Consider the following 19,019-nt stretch of genomic DNA (forward strand, 5'->3'; position numbering starts at 1 on the left):
CAATGAAGTGAATAAATGTTAGATCCTTGCTGCTTCAGTTTACAACTCCTTACCCCACAGCACTCTCAGCATTGCTACGGTATTGAGCCAATGTTCAGGTGTTTTTATTAACTGTTGGTCAGTTTTTCTTTAGTATTCTGGGTTGGCATATATGATGCAAAACGTCTTTCTGTAGCAGAAGACTGGAAGAGCTGTAACATTCCAGTCAACACATGTACTAAACTATTATTTTGTTTGATACTTTACAAGATTTGAAACACAATGAAGTTTGTAGATGTGCAAACCTGCAGCTTAATTTAAAATGCTGTAAATTGCAAAAATACACTCGTCAAAAGGATGTAAATCTTCAATTATTTTTCAGATTAATCATTGGTTGTAGTATGTTTCTATCCTCCATTGCTTTGTAAGTTGAAGCGCTGTCCTACGTTTTGCTACACCATGATCTTTGATACAAAACAGGTTATTCTGAATTCATCCTCCCCTCATTAATCCCATCGCTCTAAAGTGTGTAAATAAAGATCCTGCTTTCAACGCACTGCTTCGACTATAAATCAGTGACGTTAGCAGTTGACTCAAGTTCCCAGCCTGAAAGTCAAACAACTGTGCTAATGTTTTGGATTTCATCCAGAATTAACTCCTAAAAGTACAAAGACATGCAGGTTAGGCCTGTGCTAAATTGCCCCTTAGGATGGGGGTTGCAGGGATAGGCGGGGGATTGGACCTAGGTAGGATGGTCTTTCAAAGGGTTGTCGCAGACTCGATGGGCCGAATGGCCTCCTGCACTGTAGGGATTCTATGAAAAGTACCATATTTTGCTTGACGTACTGTGCTTACTTTCTTTTTATTAATTTATGGGATGTGGGCGTCGCTGGTTAGGCCAGCATTTACTGCCCATCCTGAGTTGCACTTCAGAAGGTGGTGGTGAGTTGCCTTCTTGAACCGCAGCTGTCCCCGAGGTGTAGGTACACCCACTGTGCTGTTAGGGATTTTGCCCCAGCGACAGTGAAGGAATGGCGATATATTCCAAGTCAGGATGGTGAGTGACTTGGTGGGGAACCTCCAGATGGTGGGGTTCCCAGGTATCTGCTGCCTTGGTAGCCACAGTATTAAAATGGCTAGCTTCTTGTAATGCTTCCCTTTATTGTGTCAGCTGTGGCTTGGTTAGTGACAATCTTGCCTCTTGAGTGAAGTACTGACAGAGTACCATGCTGTTGGAGGTGCCACCTTTCGGAAGAGCCATTAACATTTGCCCTGTCTTCCCCCTGTTTTGAAGAAGAGCTCTTTCAATGCTCTGTCCAATACTCAATCAGTGTCGCATTTAAAAAAAACGTTTTTCTGCACTGCCCTGGTTCTAAGATTTAGAAACTTGTTTGCTGTAATCTTGGCCTTCAGGCATGGTGGCTGGAAACTGGCCTGCCTGTTTTTTGAGGTTGCCAGATGGTAACTGCGTCCCTTCTCAGGGACTTGTCAGTTATACCTTTGTTGTTCTTTGATTATGCCTTCTGTGTATTCGGCTGTTTTCCCCCTCCAACTTCCTTGACTAGATATTAACATATGTCTATCTCGGGGACCTTTCCAATCGTCTACAACCAGTTTCTCCTCCTTAAGCCATTCACACAGACTGTTAAACTTGTTACCAGGAGAGACACATACCGATTGAGGCCCTTTGCATACTGCCTACTGCTGTCTCCAGGTGGATTCATGCCAACAGTGACTACAATTTGAGGATCCCAGGACTTGATGGCCATGGAAGGTTTAATCATATTGCTAAACAAGGTTGATTATCAACCTGCAACTCCTTTCAGTGAGTAAGGACAGGTGTGTCTCCTGAAAAGCTATGCTTGACATGGAGTGGCACCTCTCAAGGTATAGCCTCTGGCTTCAGACTAGAGACCTATTTCAGAAAATGTGGGTTATGGGACAATATATAGTTTGTCTACCTCATGTGTTTCTAGGCTTGGGAAGCTTCTGAGTCTAGGTCTATGAGGACGTGCCTCGGCTGTGTCTTTATCCAGAGAAAAGAATGCTAATGAAACCATGATTCTTTGATCTTCGAAACAAATTACTGTGTGCAACCATCTTATTTTCTCCTTCCGTTTCCAACCTACCCCATACACAAGGACAGAATAGTTCAGTCAGTAATTATCACACTGGATGCTGTCAGTTTTGTTTGGAAGGCGGCTGAGCGGAAGAGGTGGGAACACCTGGAGGAGCTGACAAGGTGGGTTGCTGCGACTGGCAAACATTTTTTCAGAAGGAGCTGAGTGTGCATGCGATGGTGAAGGTTGGGAGTTAAACTCAAATCTCCAATTGCACGTCTATTACTGCCAAAAAGGCAAATTACTGCGGATGCTGGAGATGTGAAATAACATGCTGGAAACACTCAGTAGGCCAGATAGCATCTGTGGGGAGGGAAACACAGTTAACGGCCAGGATTCTCCATTCGCTGCCATTGGGAATACCGGAGGATGGAGCATTGGCTGAGGGATCGTCACTGGGAGTTGACCCATCCCCAGTCTCTGCTCCCATGCCATCATCCCTAGGGGGCTACCCACCCCATTCCGGCGGGACATGCAAAGAGGTCATTTTTATGCATCAATATGCCATTAATGGCTGGAAGCCCAATTCTCTCCACCAATGTGTTGCTCTGAGCCCCCCACAGTGGGAGGTCACCGGGGGAGCTTTGGTGCAAGTATTGCCAAGAGCAGCCCTGGCGCGTGGACCCTGCAAGGGGTCAAGGGGTCATTCCATAGATAATGGGCCCCTAAGGGTCCTGGGGGTTGGGTGGGCTCGGGCTGTGGGTGAAGGATTGACCCATGGACCTTCCCCCTAGATGTGTGCCCCAAGTGGACTGCCCCTTCCAGCCCTGGGCAACCTGAAGATTACACGTGGCCTGGTAATCTCAGGTAGCCCTCTGCTCAACAGCATCCTCCTGGCCTCCTCACCCTGAAGGCTCTGCCTGGCAGCTGATGAGAATTCCTGGCAATCCAGTGAAGAATCAACGCAGGAACACTTTCCCTTTCCTAACGTCTGCTCCCTGAGACATATGCCTTTAAAACTACAGGTTTTTGAAGTGTCAGAGGTTTTCTTGAACACCAACAACACTTGGAAAGGCTTCAAATCATCTGAGATCCTTTGAAATATTAGCTATCCATTCAAATTCACAGAGCAATACCTTTCACCGACCTGTGACTGACAGTTTAATAGTTCAAACACAGCTGGTGGAGGTGGGGGAGAATTCATCTTTCCCTTCACGCTTGAATGCATCTCACGTGCTCTGCTTTGACGCTAACCACAATATTTATAAACAGTTTTGCTATGATTGACAAGCTCCTGACCACATCAAGGCAGCTAAGTGACCCTTTGGTGTCCACTGTGCCAGGCTGGGGTGTCACTTCCAGGGTGTTGGTGCCATGTCAGGGGACAGTGCACTATTGGCAATGCCAGTGGACGGGCACAGAAACGGGTGGCTAAAGGGGGGGGAATGTAATCTGGTCACCCTCATGCTTGCGACATGTTTGGGGGGGGTGACCCATAATTCCAATGATGAGAGATTGGGGGTGCCCTCCCTGTCAGTGGGGAGGTCACGATTTACGTTGTGGGTGGGGTCCTGCTGCTGGATTCTGGGATCAGACCGCACACTCAAACTCAAAATTGTGGCCCGATACCGGCATTTGGATGGAAACCAACATGTTCACCGCCATGCATAAATTTGCATGGCCAAGGACTGAGACACGAACCTGGGCCCTGCTCCTAGTGCCATTGGAGACCAGTCCAGATTCTCCACTGGCGGGAGCTCAGAGACTCCGGGATGGAGAAATCTGGCCAATATTTCAAGTCCAGTAAGTTTCTTTCCATTTTGCTCTAGTGTTGTAGTTGTAAGTCAGTTATCTAATTGGTATTTTTAATTAGATGCTAATTGCTTTGTTATTTCACCAGGAACAAATGAAGATGAAATTATCGAGGTTTTGACAAGTCGAACAAATTTTCAACGACAGCAAATAATTGAGTCATTTAAATCGAGTTATGATCAGGTAATGGACATATCTGAATTAGCTCAATATACTGTGCAAAAGTTATCACATGCTAGAAGAAAAGTATGTCAGTGGAAAAATCAATGTACCCTTTTTAGCATCAAGTCATAGCAAAAAAGAAAATGCATAGAGAACATTGCCTAATAGATGGACAAAGTATTTCAAATTTGGAAACTATTGTTGGTAGAAGATGTGCCATTATACTCCCTATATATTTCTTTTTGGAATTGTTACCCTGCAACAATTGGGCAGCACGGTGGCATAGTGGTTAGCACTGTGACTTCACAGCGCCAGGGTCCCAGGTTCGATTCCCTGCTGGGTCACTGTCTGTGCGGAGTCTGCACATTCTCCCCGTGTCTGCGTGGGTTTCCTCCGGGTTCTCCGGTTTCCTCCCACAGTCCAAAGATGTGCAGGTTAGGTGGGTTGGCCAACGGGCAGCACAGTGGCACAGTGGGTAGCACTGCTGCCTCACGGCGCTGAGGACCCAGGTTCGATCCCAGCTCTGGGTCACTGTCCGTGTGGAGTTTGCACATTCTCCCCGTGTTTGCGTGGGTTTCGCCCCCACAACCCAAAGATGTGCAGGGTAGGTGGAGTGGCCATGCTAAATTGCCCCTTAATTGGAAAAAATGAATTGGGTACTCTAAATTTATTAAAAGAAAGGTGGATTTGCCACTCTATATTGCCCCTTAGTATCCAAAGATGTGCAGGTTAGGTGGAGTTATGGGGATATGATCTTGGAGTGGCCGAGGTAGGTTGCTCTTTCAGAGGGTCGGTGCAGAATCGATGGGCCAAATGGCCTCCTTCTGGACTGTAGGGATTCTATGAAATGAAATTGGGAGATGTAATGATGATGGGAACAAATGGTCTATGTGTTTGGAAGTTCATCTCAAGGCTTGGAAAAGCTTATTAACAGATAATATTTTAAAATAAAAGCTCTGATTCCCAGGATTGCAAGGACAGAATGTTGATACTTGTAGCGAGATAAGATATCACTAAAATTGTGTCAATCTGCTTCTCCATTCTATGCTTGATAACTCTGTCAGTAACAGGCCTCGGAGTAGCATTCCCTACTTTATTGACAATGTACATCTTTTACTGATTATTCAACACATTTTACATTTAAATTGTGTTATTAAATTGTGATAGAGCCTCATTGAAGAGCTGAAATCAGAGCTTGGAGGAGACTTTCAATCTGTAATTGAAGGATTAATGCTAACACCTGGAAAATTTGATGCGCAAGAACTATCAAATGCAATGGACGTAAGTCACAGCTATCCTTTTTCGATTTAGTCTTGTGTTAGTAAAAGCAACTCCATGGCCTAAATTTAAAACATATAGTGCCTTTTAAAGGCTTGAAAACGGCAGGCCTGTCAGCCAGAACTACACCACTCACTGTGTTGAGCAAGGACAAACAAGAGGTATCCGTTGCCAATTCTTGAGGCAAGTAATAATAATAATCTTTGGGGCAGCACAGTGGCGCAGTGGTTAGCATTGCTGCCTCACGACGCCGTGGTCCCAGGTTCGATCCCGGCTCTGGGTCATTGTCCGTGTGGAGTTTGCACGTTCTCCCCGTGTTTGCGTGGGTTTCGCCCCCACAACTCAAAGATGTGCAGGCTAGGTGGATTGGCCACGCTAAATTGCCCCTTAATTGGAATAAAATGAATTGGGTTCACTAAATTTAACAAAAGAAAAAAAAATCTTTATTAGTGTCACAAGTAGACTTGCATTAACACTGCAATGAAGTTACTGTGAAAATCCCCGTATTTGCTGCTTTGCAAATGCAAATAGGACTAAATGTCTAATTTAGATTTCCCTGTGCAAGATAGTGGGCGAGATTCTCCGACCCCCCGCCGGGTCAGAGAATTGCCGGGGGCTGGCGTGAATCCCGCCCCCGCCGGTTGCCAAATTCTCCGGCACCGGATATTCGGCAGGGGCGGGAATCGCGCTGCGCCGGTTGGCGGGCCCCACCCCCCGCGATTCTCCGGCCGGGATGGGCCGAAGTCCCGCTGCTAAAATGCTTGTCCCGCCGGCGTAGATTAAACCACCTACCTTACCGGCGGGACAAGGCGGCGCGGGCAGGCTCCGTGGCCCTGGGGGGGCGCGGGGCGATCTGGCTCCGGGGGGTGCCCCCATGGTGGCCTGGCCCGCGATCGGGGCCCACCGGTCCGCGGGCGGGCCTGTACCGTGGGGGCACTCTTTTCCTTCCGCCTTCGCCACGGTATCCACCATGGCGGAGGCGGAAGAGACTCCCTCCACTGCGCATGAGCAGGAATGCCATCAGCGGCCGCTAACGCTCCCGCGCATGTGCCGCCCGGAGATGTCGTTTCCGCGCCAGCTGGCGGGGCACCAAAGGCCTTTTCCGCCAGCTGGCGGGGTGGAAATTCGTACGGCGCGGGCCTAGCCCCGTAAGGTTGGGGCTCGGCCCCCCAAGATGCAGAGCATTCCGCACCTTTGGTGTGGCGCGATGCCCGACTGATTTGCGCCGTTTTGGGCGCCAGTCGGCGGACATCGCGCCGATACCGGAGAATTTCGCCCAGTATGTCCTGAGGCAGCTATGTCAGCAGAGAAACCAGCCTTATAGAACACCTGGAATAAATAAGTTTGATTACTTTCCTCTGACGTGGTCCGCACGTTAGACCAACCTCCCCACCCCTCTGACCCCTGTTCCAACAGTCTACTTCCAGTCCCACATCTAGTCGCCGACTGCTTCCCCACCCCTTTATCCTTAGTTACCTGTGAGCTGCTGCAATGTTAACTGGATCCCTCATTTCCTCTTCATGGGTTCCTCCTGCAGCTTTGTTCTATTCTGAAACCCGATATTCAGGACTCTATAGATCTTTGCGTTTTCATGCAAGGTAAATACCCTGCTTAAGTGGGAGTGCCCACAATAGGTATTCTCAAATTTCTAGGCCAAATAAGTAAGTATAAAAGAAGAAAAGTATGGAATGGGAAAAGCCATCAGGCACTCCTGCATTCCTAGAACAAAGAACAAAGAATAATACCGCACAGGAACGGGCCCTTCGGTCCTCCAACCCTGTACGTCATGATACCAACCTTTGCAAAAACCCTCAGCACTTCCTTGTGCCGTATCCCTCTATACCCGTCCTATCCATGTGTTTGTCAAGATGCCTTTTGAATGCCGTTAATGTATCTGCTTCCACAACCTCCCCTGGCAACACGTTCCAGGCACTCACCACCCTCTGCGTAAAAAGACTTGCCTTGCACATCTCCTCTAAACTTTGCCCCACGGACCATAACCTATGCCCCTTGGTGACTGACCCTTCCACTCTATCCATGCCCTTCATAATCCTGTAGACCTCTATCAGGTCATCCCTCAACCTCTGTCATTCTAATGAAAACAGTCCGTGTCTATTCAGCCTCTCCACAAAGCGAACACCCTCCAGACCAGGCAAGATCCTGGTAAACCGCCTCTGCACCCTCTCCAAAGTCTCCACGTCCTTCTGGTAGTGTGGCGACCAGAATTGTACGCAATATTCCAAGTGTGCCCGTACCAACATCCTATACTTGCCAGTTCACCAAAGGCCTTTTCCGCCAGCTGGCGGGGCGGAAATTCGTCCGGCGCGGGCCTAGCCCCTCAATGTTGGGGCTCGGCCCCCAAAGATGCGGAGCATTCCGCACTTTTGGGGCGGCGCGATGCCCGACTGATTTGCGCCATTTTGGGCGCCAGTCGGCGGACATCGCGCCGATACTGGAGAATTTCGCCCTATATTCCTCAGAGTTTTCCCATTTACGGTATATTTCCTCTCTATTCTAGACCTACCAAAATGCATCACCTCACATTTGTCCGGATTAAACTCCATTTGACCATCCTACTTTCACAAAGTTTGTGTGGTCTACAGCGAATAAAAAAAACTTCCTGCTTTTGATTGCTGTCTAATTAAAGGTGCATATATATGTGTGAACAACAGATAAAGACATCTTGAGGTCAATAGTCTGCTAGCACTTGATGCCGAAATTCATCTTTAAAGAGTCAGGGCTGGACTTTCAGCTGGAAACTAATAATCTTTATTATTGTCACAAGTAGGCTTACATTAACACTCAATGAAGTGAAAATTCCCAAGTCGCCACATTCCGGCGCCTGTTTGGGTACACTGTGGGAGAATTCAGAATGTCCAATTCACCTAACAGCACGTCTTTCGGGACTTGTGGGAGGAAACCGGAGCACCCGGAGGAAACCCACACAGACACGGGGAGAACGTGTTGACTCCGCACAGGCAGTGACGCAAGCCGGGAATCGAACCCGGGCCCCTGTCTCTGTGAAGCAACAGTGCTAACCACTGTGCTACCATGCCACCCTAAAGTGGGCAAGACCAAAATCTAGCTCTGCTGACTGGTGTGCTGGTTCCCCAGCTCCATCCTGCTTCTGGGCCATTTTTGCACAATGGGTCTCGAATCAGCCTTGTTAAGAGCCTTATTAAGTCCACTGAAAGACGATGGATTGGAATGATCCCGTTGGACCCCAGATTTCTGCATTGGTGGGGCCAGTTTGGGAGGAGGGCGCCCAGCAGCAGGCCAATGGGCCAGCACCCCCGGTAGTCCTAGTGGGCCCAGATGAAAGAGCAGACCTGCCGAGAGTTTCCACCCACTCCCCAACCTGACGGTGATGGTCTGGCTGCTCAATGTACTTCAACTAAAGATTTTCTAAAATGTTGACAAGAGGAAGCCTCTATATTGAAGTTCCCTTTTCATGAACTAACTTCCACTTTCAACCTGCTGCTCCTGTCGAGCTGGAAGGCCACTGATTGGCCCACCAGAGCCTGCCAATTGTCCTTAATTGGACAGCGCGCATGCTTCTGTACCAAATCAGCAGATTCCCCCATTAAAATCCCAAAGAGTGGCTATCTCCCCCCTGGGGTGGGTTCGGGACCCGGAAACAGTCTCCATGTCTGCCTGTTGTCCCCAGTGGGGGAATTCCAGATCTTGGTTGGAGTAGTAAAGTCACAGTGCGAGTAGCACAGATCTTTGGTGTGAGTAAAAGCCTGTGGGAGAGCAAGTCTAAAATAAGTCTTGCATTTTCTTTATTTACAGATAATGGGCGAAATTCTCCCCCAACGGCGGGATGTCCGCCGACTGGCGCCAAAGACGGCACCAATCAGACGGCACCAATCAGACGGGCATCGCGCCGGCCCAAAGGTACGGAATGCTCCGCATCTTTGGCGGCCTAGCCCCAACATTGAGGGGCTAGGCCGACGCTGGAGGGATTTCCGCCCCGCCAGCTGGCGGAAATGGCGTTTGTTGCCCCGCCAGCTGGCGCGAAAATGTGGCGCGGGAGCGTCAGGGGCCGCTGTCAGTTTCCCGGCGCATGCGCGGGAGCGTCAGCGGCCGCTGTCAGTTTCCCGCGCATGCGCAGTGGGGAGAGTCTCTTCCGCCTCCGCCATGGTGGAGGCCGTGGCGGAGGCGGAAGGGAAAGAGTGCCCCCACGGCACAGGCCCGCCCGCGGATCGGTGGGCCCCGATCGCGGGCCAGGCCACCGTGGGGGCACCCCCCGGGGTCAGATCGCCCCCCCAGGACCCCGGAGCCCGCCCACGCCGCCTGGTCCCGCCGGTAAATACCAGGTTTGATTTACGCCGGCGGGACAGGCAATTTCTGGGCGGGACTTCGGCCCATCCGGGCCGGAGAATTGAACGGGGGGTCCCGCCAACCGGCGCGGCCCGATTCCCGCCCCCGCCCAATCTCCGGTACCGGAGACTTCGGCGGGGGCGGGGGCGGGATTCACGGCGGCCAACGGCCATTCTCCGACCCAGCGGGGGGTCGGAGAATGACGCCCAATGTGTGGAGTTTGCACGTTCTCCCCTTATCTGCGGTTTCCTCCCACAGTCCAAAGTGGATTGGCCATGCTAAATTGCCCCTGTGTCCAAGGATGTGCAGGTTAAGTTAGGGGGTTAGGGCGGGGTGGGCAGGCGAGTGGACCTAGGTTGGGTGCTCTTTTGGGGGCTCGGTGCAGACACGATGGACCGAATGGGTCCTGTAGGGGTTCTATCATGGTGGTCTTTTGTAGGTAATAATGAGCTTCAATGAAGGGCTGATAGCATTATCATTGCCTCAGTACTATAAAAATATGTATTTATTTCAGCATGAAGTAGCAAAGCAAAATGGTAAAAGGTATTTACACTTTGTGTAACCATTTAGGATAGTGTTGTGATTATCTGCTTTTAAGTTTGATTAACACCAAATACGCACTTTGAATTCTGTATGGTTTAATAGGGCCTTGGAACTGATGAGCACGTTCTAATAGAAATTCTTGCAACACGAACTAACAAACAAATTTGGAGTCTTGCAGATGCCTACCAATCAGGTAATATATTTGCTTTGTAATGTGTGAAATATTGAAGGGATCTGTCAGCGTAACAGAGCTTGCCGTGGGGATTGAAAGTGCCCACCTCAGAATTGGGCACTTTTCCCTCACGTCGCCCAGTTGCTGTGTGTCTGTACTTTTTGTTTCTCACCTTTTATTCAGATCTGCCCATATGTGGTTCCTCAATTTCAGTCTTGCCTGTCCAATGGCTGGAGCCTATTACAATATCACACTCAACTTCCATAACTTAAATTTTGATCCTCTGAGACTTGCACGTTAATTCATTCTAATTGAAACAAAGTCACCGTTCCATCATCAAGGTTGACTGGGATTTTCCGACCCTGCTCTGGCAGGTCAGCCGAGCGTCCATCGACTTTCGGCAGGACCGGATGATCCTGGCCAGGAAATCCCGCCCGTTCTTAGTGAATTGAATTTGGCCATTGTGTAAGCTCTCAGTCCACTTCCTCACCCAGTTCCTCCTGATGTGAGAAAGCTGTGCAATTCTAGAACTGATCTGATAGAGCGATTCACACTATAAGGGTTCACTGGTAATGAATGGAAAAAGTGACACTAACACTGTGCTAGCTGCTATGTATTGTCGAGACACATTTTAAGACTTTCTTTTGTCGGACGTTTGCCTCTTGGTATGCACGGCTTCCACTAATGGCACACAGCGGTAGATTGAGAGGAGGCCAGCAGGAAGGCTTTCTTTCCTGTTGCTGTGTCCTTGAAATAAATACAAAAGGCAGCGTAAAAATTGGGCCACAGCCTGGTATGTTTTCAGGAGGAAAGGGGAAGTATTGGTCTGATTTCAGAAAATAAACTAAGGAGCAGGGAATGGAATAGCAACTAAAAGTGCTGGAATAGCTCAGCTGCTTCTGTGGAGGGAAAAACAAGTGTTACGCTTTCGTGTTCTGTATGACTCGTCTGACTTCTGAAGCATGTTTTACAATCTCCAGCATTCACAGTATTTTGCTTTCATTCTAGGGTTAGAGAATATTTTGCCTTGGATACTTTTCTTTTTGGCATCTCTTTTACTCGAGCAAAGGCAGTCCTTAACCTTCCTTTGGTCTCTCTTTTTGTCAATTATCCCACAGAAAATGATTGGCTGTATAATATTCAATGGCAAATTGTTGTCCCTTGCATAGAATTTCCCCCAAAGTATTTGACCGAATGTAACCCCATATCTATTGCTTCCATAAGGGTCAGGGTTTCCGTGGCTAAAGTACTTTTAACCACCTTTTTATTTTCTTATTTTCCCAGGCCAAGGGCCAACATTTTCCATTTTCATCCACAAAGAGTGTTATTAAAACCAGTTGTATGCAAATCGACATGAGAGTTATCATTTAAAAATGACTAATTTCATGTCCTTCAGGCCTCCCAAGGCTGGAAACCTGAGTACACATTTCTCTTGTATTTAACTTTTTCCTGCTTGTGCTTAGATCATCCTTCACTGTAGCGCATTTGATGATAATACACCAAAACTAGTATCTAAGCACTGTGCCACCATGCCACCCTCAGATTGATACCCCTGGGTCTCTGGATTACTCTCCAGTGACAGTGCCTCGCCCTAACTTCTCTGAATCTTCTTCAGACATCACATCGTGGCCTGAATATTTCAGATAGTGGATGCTCGGACCCCGCTGTCTGGAGAGTCAGTGGGGAATACATTCCCATCGACTCCAACAGGCCCGCTGCTGTTTTAAGCTATTGTATGTATTGTGTTTGGACACATTTGGTTCATACATGTAGACGTTACTGCTAGATGTGATACGTTTATTTTGTACTTCCAATTTTTATATATCTAAAGCAAATTTCAGAATGTCAAATATAAATAAACTTTTCTGATGTTGAGTAACATTATTTATCACTTTTGTCCTATAGAAAATGCTTCAAGTTTAAAGGAGAGTCTCAAGTCTGAGAACTGTGGCGACTTTGAAGAATTTTTGGTGTCCCTGCTAAAGGTTGGTGTAGTTTGCATTCATGCCATTCCATTCAACAGAACTGTAAATTCATTTGATGTATTGACAGGGCAACACGGTGACACAGTGGTTGGCACTGCCTCCTCACAGCGCCAGAGGCCCGGGTTCAATTCTGACCTTGGAGTTTGCACGTTCTTCTGCAGGTGCTCCAGTTTCCTCCCACAGTCCAAAGATGTGCAGGTTAGGTGGATTGGCCATGCTAAAATTGCCCCTTAGTGTCCAACGGTTAGGTGAGGTTACGGGGATAGGGTGGGAGAATGGGCCTGGGTGTCGGGTGCTCTTTCGGGGGGTCGGTGCACACTCGATTAGCCAAATGAAATCATTCTGCTCTGTAGGGGTTCTATTTTATGAATTTATTATGCCTAGAGGTGCACAGCTATCTCAGTCAAGAAAATACTGTATTTTGGGAACATTTTATCACAATAAAAATAATTAAGACTTCGGCCAGAATTTTACATTGCTCGGGCAGACCTGGAAGTGTGTGAAAACGTGCGAGAAAACGGCAGGCACGCGCCCCGTGTCAGTGCGCATCCACACAGTATTTCAGTTGGTGGGTACGAGCACGAATCGGACAGATGCCCACTGATAATCGAGCAGGCAGGCAATGTAGCCCATTGAGGGGCCAATTGCTTTTGCGGTTGGCGGCTGGACCGATTGCCAGGTGGCCTTTAAATCATAGCTGCAAACCTGGATCCAGGGCGCGGTGAAACATTGGGGCGTAAATAAAATTAACAAATGTGTCTGGGGACTGAGGTCTGTGTGAGATTATGCTGCTTGTGCACTGGTGGTGTAGTTTTAACATCGATATTTAGTTTTTCGTGGGTCAGGTACCCCTGAGACAGCCTCGCAGTGGTTGACCCCCCCCCCCCACCAGAGGGAGCACATTTGAAATGCCAGCCCCCACTCTCCCTGTTTTTAGCGCCCGCCCTCCTCCTGCCTTCCCCGATGATGCCCTGCCATAGAATTTACAGTGCAGAAGGAGGCCATTCAGCCCATCGAGTCTGCACCGGCTCTTGGAAAGAGCACCCTACCCAAGGTCAACACCTCCACCCTATCCCCATAACCCAGTAACCCCACCCGACACTAAGGGCAATTTTGGACACTAAGGGCAATTTATCATGGCCAATCCACCTAACCTGCACCTCTTTGGACTGTGGGAGGAAACCGGAGCACCTGGAGGAAACCCACGCGCACACGGGGAGGATGTGCAGACTCCGCACAGTGACCCAGTGGGGAATCGAACCTGGGACCCTGGAGCTGTGAAGCAATTGTGCTATCCACAATGCTACCGTGCTGCCTTTTACAGAGCGCTTATCACGCTAGCTGCCCATTAATTGGCCAGCCAGCGTGAAAATGCGTCCCGGGGCCCACCGCGGCCGGGGGGGGGGGCACCGTGTGTGCGTCCGACGGGTGAAAGATTCAGGCCTTCATGTTCCTCCCCACAACTACCTGATGCAATACCAACTATGTAAACAGATGCTCCTTGGCTCAGTGCCTATGTTGCAGGAGGTTAGCCTAGCCCGTCACACCACGGCAATAGTAAGGTTCTGTAAACTGTCTTGTTTTTGTACAGAGGAGGAAGAAATCTGCCAGCTCTGCTGCTCTGCTTTGCTAATTGGTGGCTCGTGTGGATGTCAAAAAGCCTTGAGATGCCACTCACAGCCCAGCAAACTACTCCCATTCATTATCTAAATTCCTATGTGAGCACGGGATACTTGTCGGGCTGATACCCAACATGATCCATGTCGCTAAGAGAGGAGGGGCAGAAATGGAGGGGGAACAAAATTCAGTGCAAAAAAATGTATAGCTTCAACAGATTTTAATAACATTGCGATTAGATTCTTGAATAATTGCTATGATTATTTTGCAGTAAGGTTCAAACTGGTTTAGCTGAGTGGGCTAGACGGCTGGTTTGTGATGCAGAACAAGGCCAGCAGCGCGCATTCAATTCCCGTACCAGCTGAGAATTCTGAATTCTGCCTCTGTGTACCTGAACAGGTGCCGGAATGTGGCGACTAGGGGCTTTTCACGGTACCTTCATTGTAGTCTTAATGTAAGCCTACTTGTGACAATAAAAGATTATTACATTATTATTTAAATAGTGACGCTGTCTTTTTAGGCAAAACGAGATGAAGGTTACCGTGTGGATGAAAGCCTTGCGAATCAAGACGCTAAAGTAAGTATGGTGTCCTATACGTCAACGTTTAGAGTGATTTGGGGCAATATATATTAATTCAAGAACCAACTCCATCAATGGCAAATGTAGTCTTCAGTCTGCAAACTTCTTGATTTTTGAAAAGGAATGTAGAGCCAGGAAATGTAATGGCCACATTGAACTATTTATAAAACTATTTGGCAGGCTACAGAATCCTTTGTTTAGTAACCAGGGCGGCACGGTGGCACAGTAGCTAGCACTGCTGCCTCACAGTGCTAGAGACCGGGTTCAATTCCGGCCTCAGGTGACTGCGTGGGGTTTGTATATTCTCCCAGCGACTGCCTGGGTTTCCTCCGGGTGCTCCGGTTTCCTCCAACAGCCCAAAGATATACAGGTTAGGTGGATTAGCCGCGCTAAATTGCCCCTTTGTGTCCAAGGATGTGCAGGTTAGGTGGGGTTACGGAGATAGGGCAGGGGAGTGGGCCTAGTTAGGGTGCTCTTTCCAAGGGTCAGTGCAGGCTTGATGGGCCGAATGGCCTCCTTCTGCACTGTAGGGATTCTATGATTCTTTTTTTAAAAATTCCAATTAAGGGACAATTAGCATGGGCAATCCACCTACCCTGCACATTTTGTTGGGTTGTGGGGGTGAGACCCATGCAGACACGGGGAGAATGTACAAACTTCACACGGACAGCGGCCGGGACCAGGATCGAACCCGGGTCCTCGGCGCTGTGAGGCAGCAATGCTAACCACTGCGTCACCGTGCCGCCCTGGATTCTATGATTCTGATTACACAATGTTGCTATTCTTGGAAAATGAAGTAAGAGAACCAAAGAGAGAGTATGAGAAGACACTGGCAGAACCTTTCTATTTGCATATAAATATTAAATGGGTGATAAAAGGAGAAGTGAGACTGATTGGAGACCAAAAAGGTGATTTATGCATGGAGACAGCACTGCTGAAGTATTAAATAAATATCTAATGTCTGCCTTTATGAAGGAAGAAGCGGCTGGTTTAGGGGCTGGTTTAGCACACTGGGCTAAATCGCTGGCTTTTAAAGCAGACCAAGGCAAGACAGCAGCACGGTTCAATTCCCGTACCAGCCTCCCTGAACAGGCCCCGGAATGTGGCGACTAGGGGCTTTTCACAGTAACTTCATTTGAAGCCTACTTGTGACAATAAGTGATTTTCATTTCATTTTCATGTACAGGCCATGGTGAAAGAGGAGGTAGTTCAGACACTTGAAGGGTTTGAAATTGATATGGAGGTGACATTGGATAGGCTCACTGTTATTCATAGACTCCATAGAATCCCTACCATGCAGAAGGAAGCCATTCGGCCCATCGAGTCTGCACGGGCCCTAGGAAAGATCACCCCACTTAAGCCCACGTCTCCATCCCATTCCTGTAACCCAGTAACCCTATCTAACGTTCTGGACACCAAGGGACAATTTAGCACGGCCAATCCACCTAACCTGCACATCTTTTGGACTGCGGGAGGAAACCGGAGCATCCGGAGGAAACCCACGCCGACACGGGGAGAACGTGCAGACTCCACACAGCCAATCACCTGAGGCTGGAATTGAACCTGAGTCCTGGGAGCTGTGATGCAGCAGTGCTAACCACTGTGCCACCATGCCGCCCACTAAATTTGACCAGATGAGAATATGGAAGAAAGTGTGAGTGGAAATTTCAGGGGCACTGGCCTTCATTTTCCAATCTTTCTTAGACTCTGGCATGGTACCAGAGGACTGGAGGATCGCCAATGTTATACTCTAGTTCTGATGTGGAGATGCCGGCGTTGGACTGGGGTGAGCACAGTACGAAGTCTTACAACACCAGGTTAAAGTCCAACAGGTTTGTTTCGATGTCACTAGCTTTCGGAGCGCTGCTCCTTCCTCAGGTGAATCACCTGAGGAAGGAGCAGCGCTCCGAAAGCTAGTGACATCGAAACAAACCTGTTGGACTTTAACCTGGTGTTGTAAGACTTCGTACTGTACTCTAGTTCAAAAAGGGTGTAAAGATAGCCCAGAAACTACAGAATGTTTGATCCAGGATTTCTTGCTTATTTTTGACAAGTGACCGAAGATTTTTTACATTCTTCTGAAAATCATAGTGCAGAAAGTGGTCATTCAGCCCATGGAGTCTGCACCGATGCTTTGAAAGAGCATCCTACCGAGGGCAATTCCTTTAACCCCACCTAACCTTTGGACACTAAGGGGCAATTTATCCTGGCCAATCCAACTAACCTGCGCATCTTTGGACTGTGGGAGGAAACCGGAGCACCCGGAGGAAACCCACGCAGTCACTGGGAGAACGTGCAGTCTCCACATAGACAGTGACCCGAGGCAGGAATCGAACCCAGGTCCCTGGAGCTGTGAGGCAGCAGTGCTAACCACTGTGCCGCCTTATCAAAATTATAAAGACTCCTATTAAAGATAGCATTAATGACAATGCCGGACTCCTTTTGTACTGCATGAGTGTGCTATGGCCTGGCGTGGGAATAGTGGCGTTTTACTGCTACATGCTAGCCACTGATCCTCTGTTTGGCTGGGGGCTAGCATGCCGGCATCATAGAGCACCCGGCTCTAGCTGCCGATACAGCCCGGAGAATTGCCGGGTCTGTGGCCGCGCATGCACACAGTGGCGGCCTGCAGCGGCCCGCAAAATAGTCCGTCCCCCCCCCCCCTTCGGCCGGCTTGCATGCCTCAGACCACCCCCCACAGTGCACCCAACCCCTGATAAAATCGCCCCTTCCTGCGGATCGGCCCTCCCCCGACTGTGGCGCCGCTGGACTGAGTCCGCAGCCGCCACGCCGAGTTCCCGACGGATGAGACCACACCTGACCGACGGCATCAGGAACTCGGCCGGTCAGGGTCGGAGCATCGGGGGGGTGGGCCTCAGGCAATGTACTGAGGCCAGCGCTACGTCACGCAGTGTACTCTCCGAGTACGCCGCTTTGGAGGGGGCGGAGCATCGCGAAAGTGGCGCCGCCCCCAATTTGGTCGGGAACTTTGATTCTCCAGCCAATCGCCGAAGAGAGTTCGGCGTCGGCGACCGGAGAATCCAGCCCAATATGTTCCTGATAAGATTTTCTCATATTTTTCTTTCATTTCAGGGGTTGTTCGCTGCTGGAGAAGACAAATGGGGAACAGATGAGACAACATTCATTAAGGTCTTTTGCAGGCGGAACTTTGCTCATCTGCGAAGAGGTAGAGTGAAAGTCTTTCTAAAACGTTATCCACATGCTCCACTTCTTCTATAACGTTGTCCACTTCAATTATTTTCATTAAATTAGTTTCCCTTCACTATGTTCTGGTGCCTGACAAGTAGGCCGTTCACACATCCCACTGTTTCAAGAGCGATGCGCCCAGAGGGACAGAAAAGTACACAAGTGAGCTGAGGTCAGCATATTTTATACAGGGGCCTGCTGGGAAACATTTAGCGCTGTTCAGTGGTCATGTTTTCGACCTCATAGGCAGTAAGGATAGAAAATGTTGAGTCTTACATGGTTTTCTAAGTTGCCTGTTTTACAGGACCTTTACACCAGGTGAACTGGGTTGGTTTGGGTCCAGAATATGTGGATTGTGCACGTTCTGGTGAACGACCCAATTTGTTGGGCCTCTTCTTGTCTTTTTGCTTTCTCCTGCATACCATAATCACACTGCCTACGCAACAGAATGAATATATGATGCTGTAAGATTTAGTGTGACCTCATGGCAAATTTTTTAACAAATCGCTTCAAAGCAGAGTGTCATCATAGAATCCTACAATCCCTACAGTGCAGATGGAGGCCATTCAGCCCATCAAGTCTGCACTGACCCTCCGAAAGAGCACCCTACCTAGGACTACTAACACCCCCCCCCCCCCCCCCCCGCTATCCCATAACCCCACCTAACCTGCACACCTTTGGACTGTGGGATGAAACAGGAGTGCCTAAAGGAAGCCCACGCAGACACAGTGAGAAAGTACAAACTCCACACAGACTGTCACCTGGAATTGAACCCAGGTCCTTGGTGTTGTGAGCCAGCAGTGTTGGCCACCGTGTTGCTGTACCATCCTTGTGCAATGAAACAAATTGCAATTTCAGAATTTCTGGCAAAATATGTTTTTGGGGTTACAAATTGTTTTTTTTTAATAAACATTTTATTGAGGTATTTTTTGGTATAACAACAACACAATAAACAATGTACATGAAACTATAAACATAGTGCAAAAGCCGTCTCCCTCCCTTACAGGTCCCACCTTTATTAACCCCCTACTTTAAGCTAAACTAACCCCCCCTCCCCCTTCTGCTGACGATTAATTTTCCGCGAAGAAGTCGACGAACGGTTGCCACCTCCGGCTGAACCCTAACAGTGACCCTCTCAAGGCGAACTTGATTTTCTCCAAACAGAGAAAGCTAGCCATGTCCGATAGCCAGGTCTCCGACTTCGGGGGCTTTGAGTCCCTCCAAGCTAATAGTCTCCATCTCTGGGCTACCAGGGAAGCAAAGGCCAGAACATCTCCCTCTTTCTCCTCCTGGATTCCCGG

The 19,019-nt window shown here is 48.8% G+C and overlaps 1 protein-coding gene across 1 annotated transcript in view; it reads left to right on the forward strand.

Moving 5' to 3' along the window:
- The window catches only part of LOC140403634 (annexin A4-like), a 67,403-nt gene that overhangs the window by 20,408 nt on the left and 27,976 nt on the right, over positions 1–19,019 (forward strand). The window contains exons 3-8 of the mRNA XM_072491778.1: positions 3,940–4,034; positions 5,181–5,294; positions 10,260–10,350; positions 12,235–12,314; positions 14,452–14,508; positions 17,605–17,698. Of these exons, the coding sequence (XP_072347879.1) occupies positions 3,940–4,034; positions 5,181–5,294; positions 10,260–10,350; positions 12,235–12,314; positions 14,452–14,508; positions 17,605–17,698 (531 nt within the window). The remainder of the gene's footprint in view (positions 1–3,939; positions 4,035–5,180; positions 5,295–10,259; positions 10,351–12,234; positions 12,315–14,451; positions 14,509–17,604; positions 17,699–19,019) is intronic.

The sequence above is a fragment of the Scyliorhinus torazame genome, chromosome 28 (assembly GCF_047496885.1).
Source record: "Scyliorhinus torazame isolate Kashiwa2021f chromosome 28, sScyTor2.1, whole genome shotgun sequence".
NCBI classification, from domain to species: domain Eukaryota; kingdom Metazoa; phylum Chordata; class Chondrichthyes; order Carcharhiniformes; family Scyliorhinidae; genus Scyliorhinus; species Scyliorhinus torazame.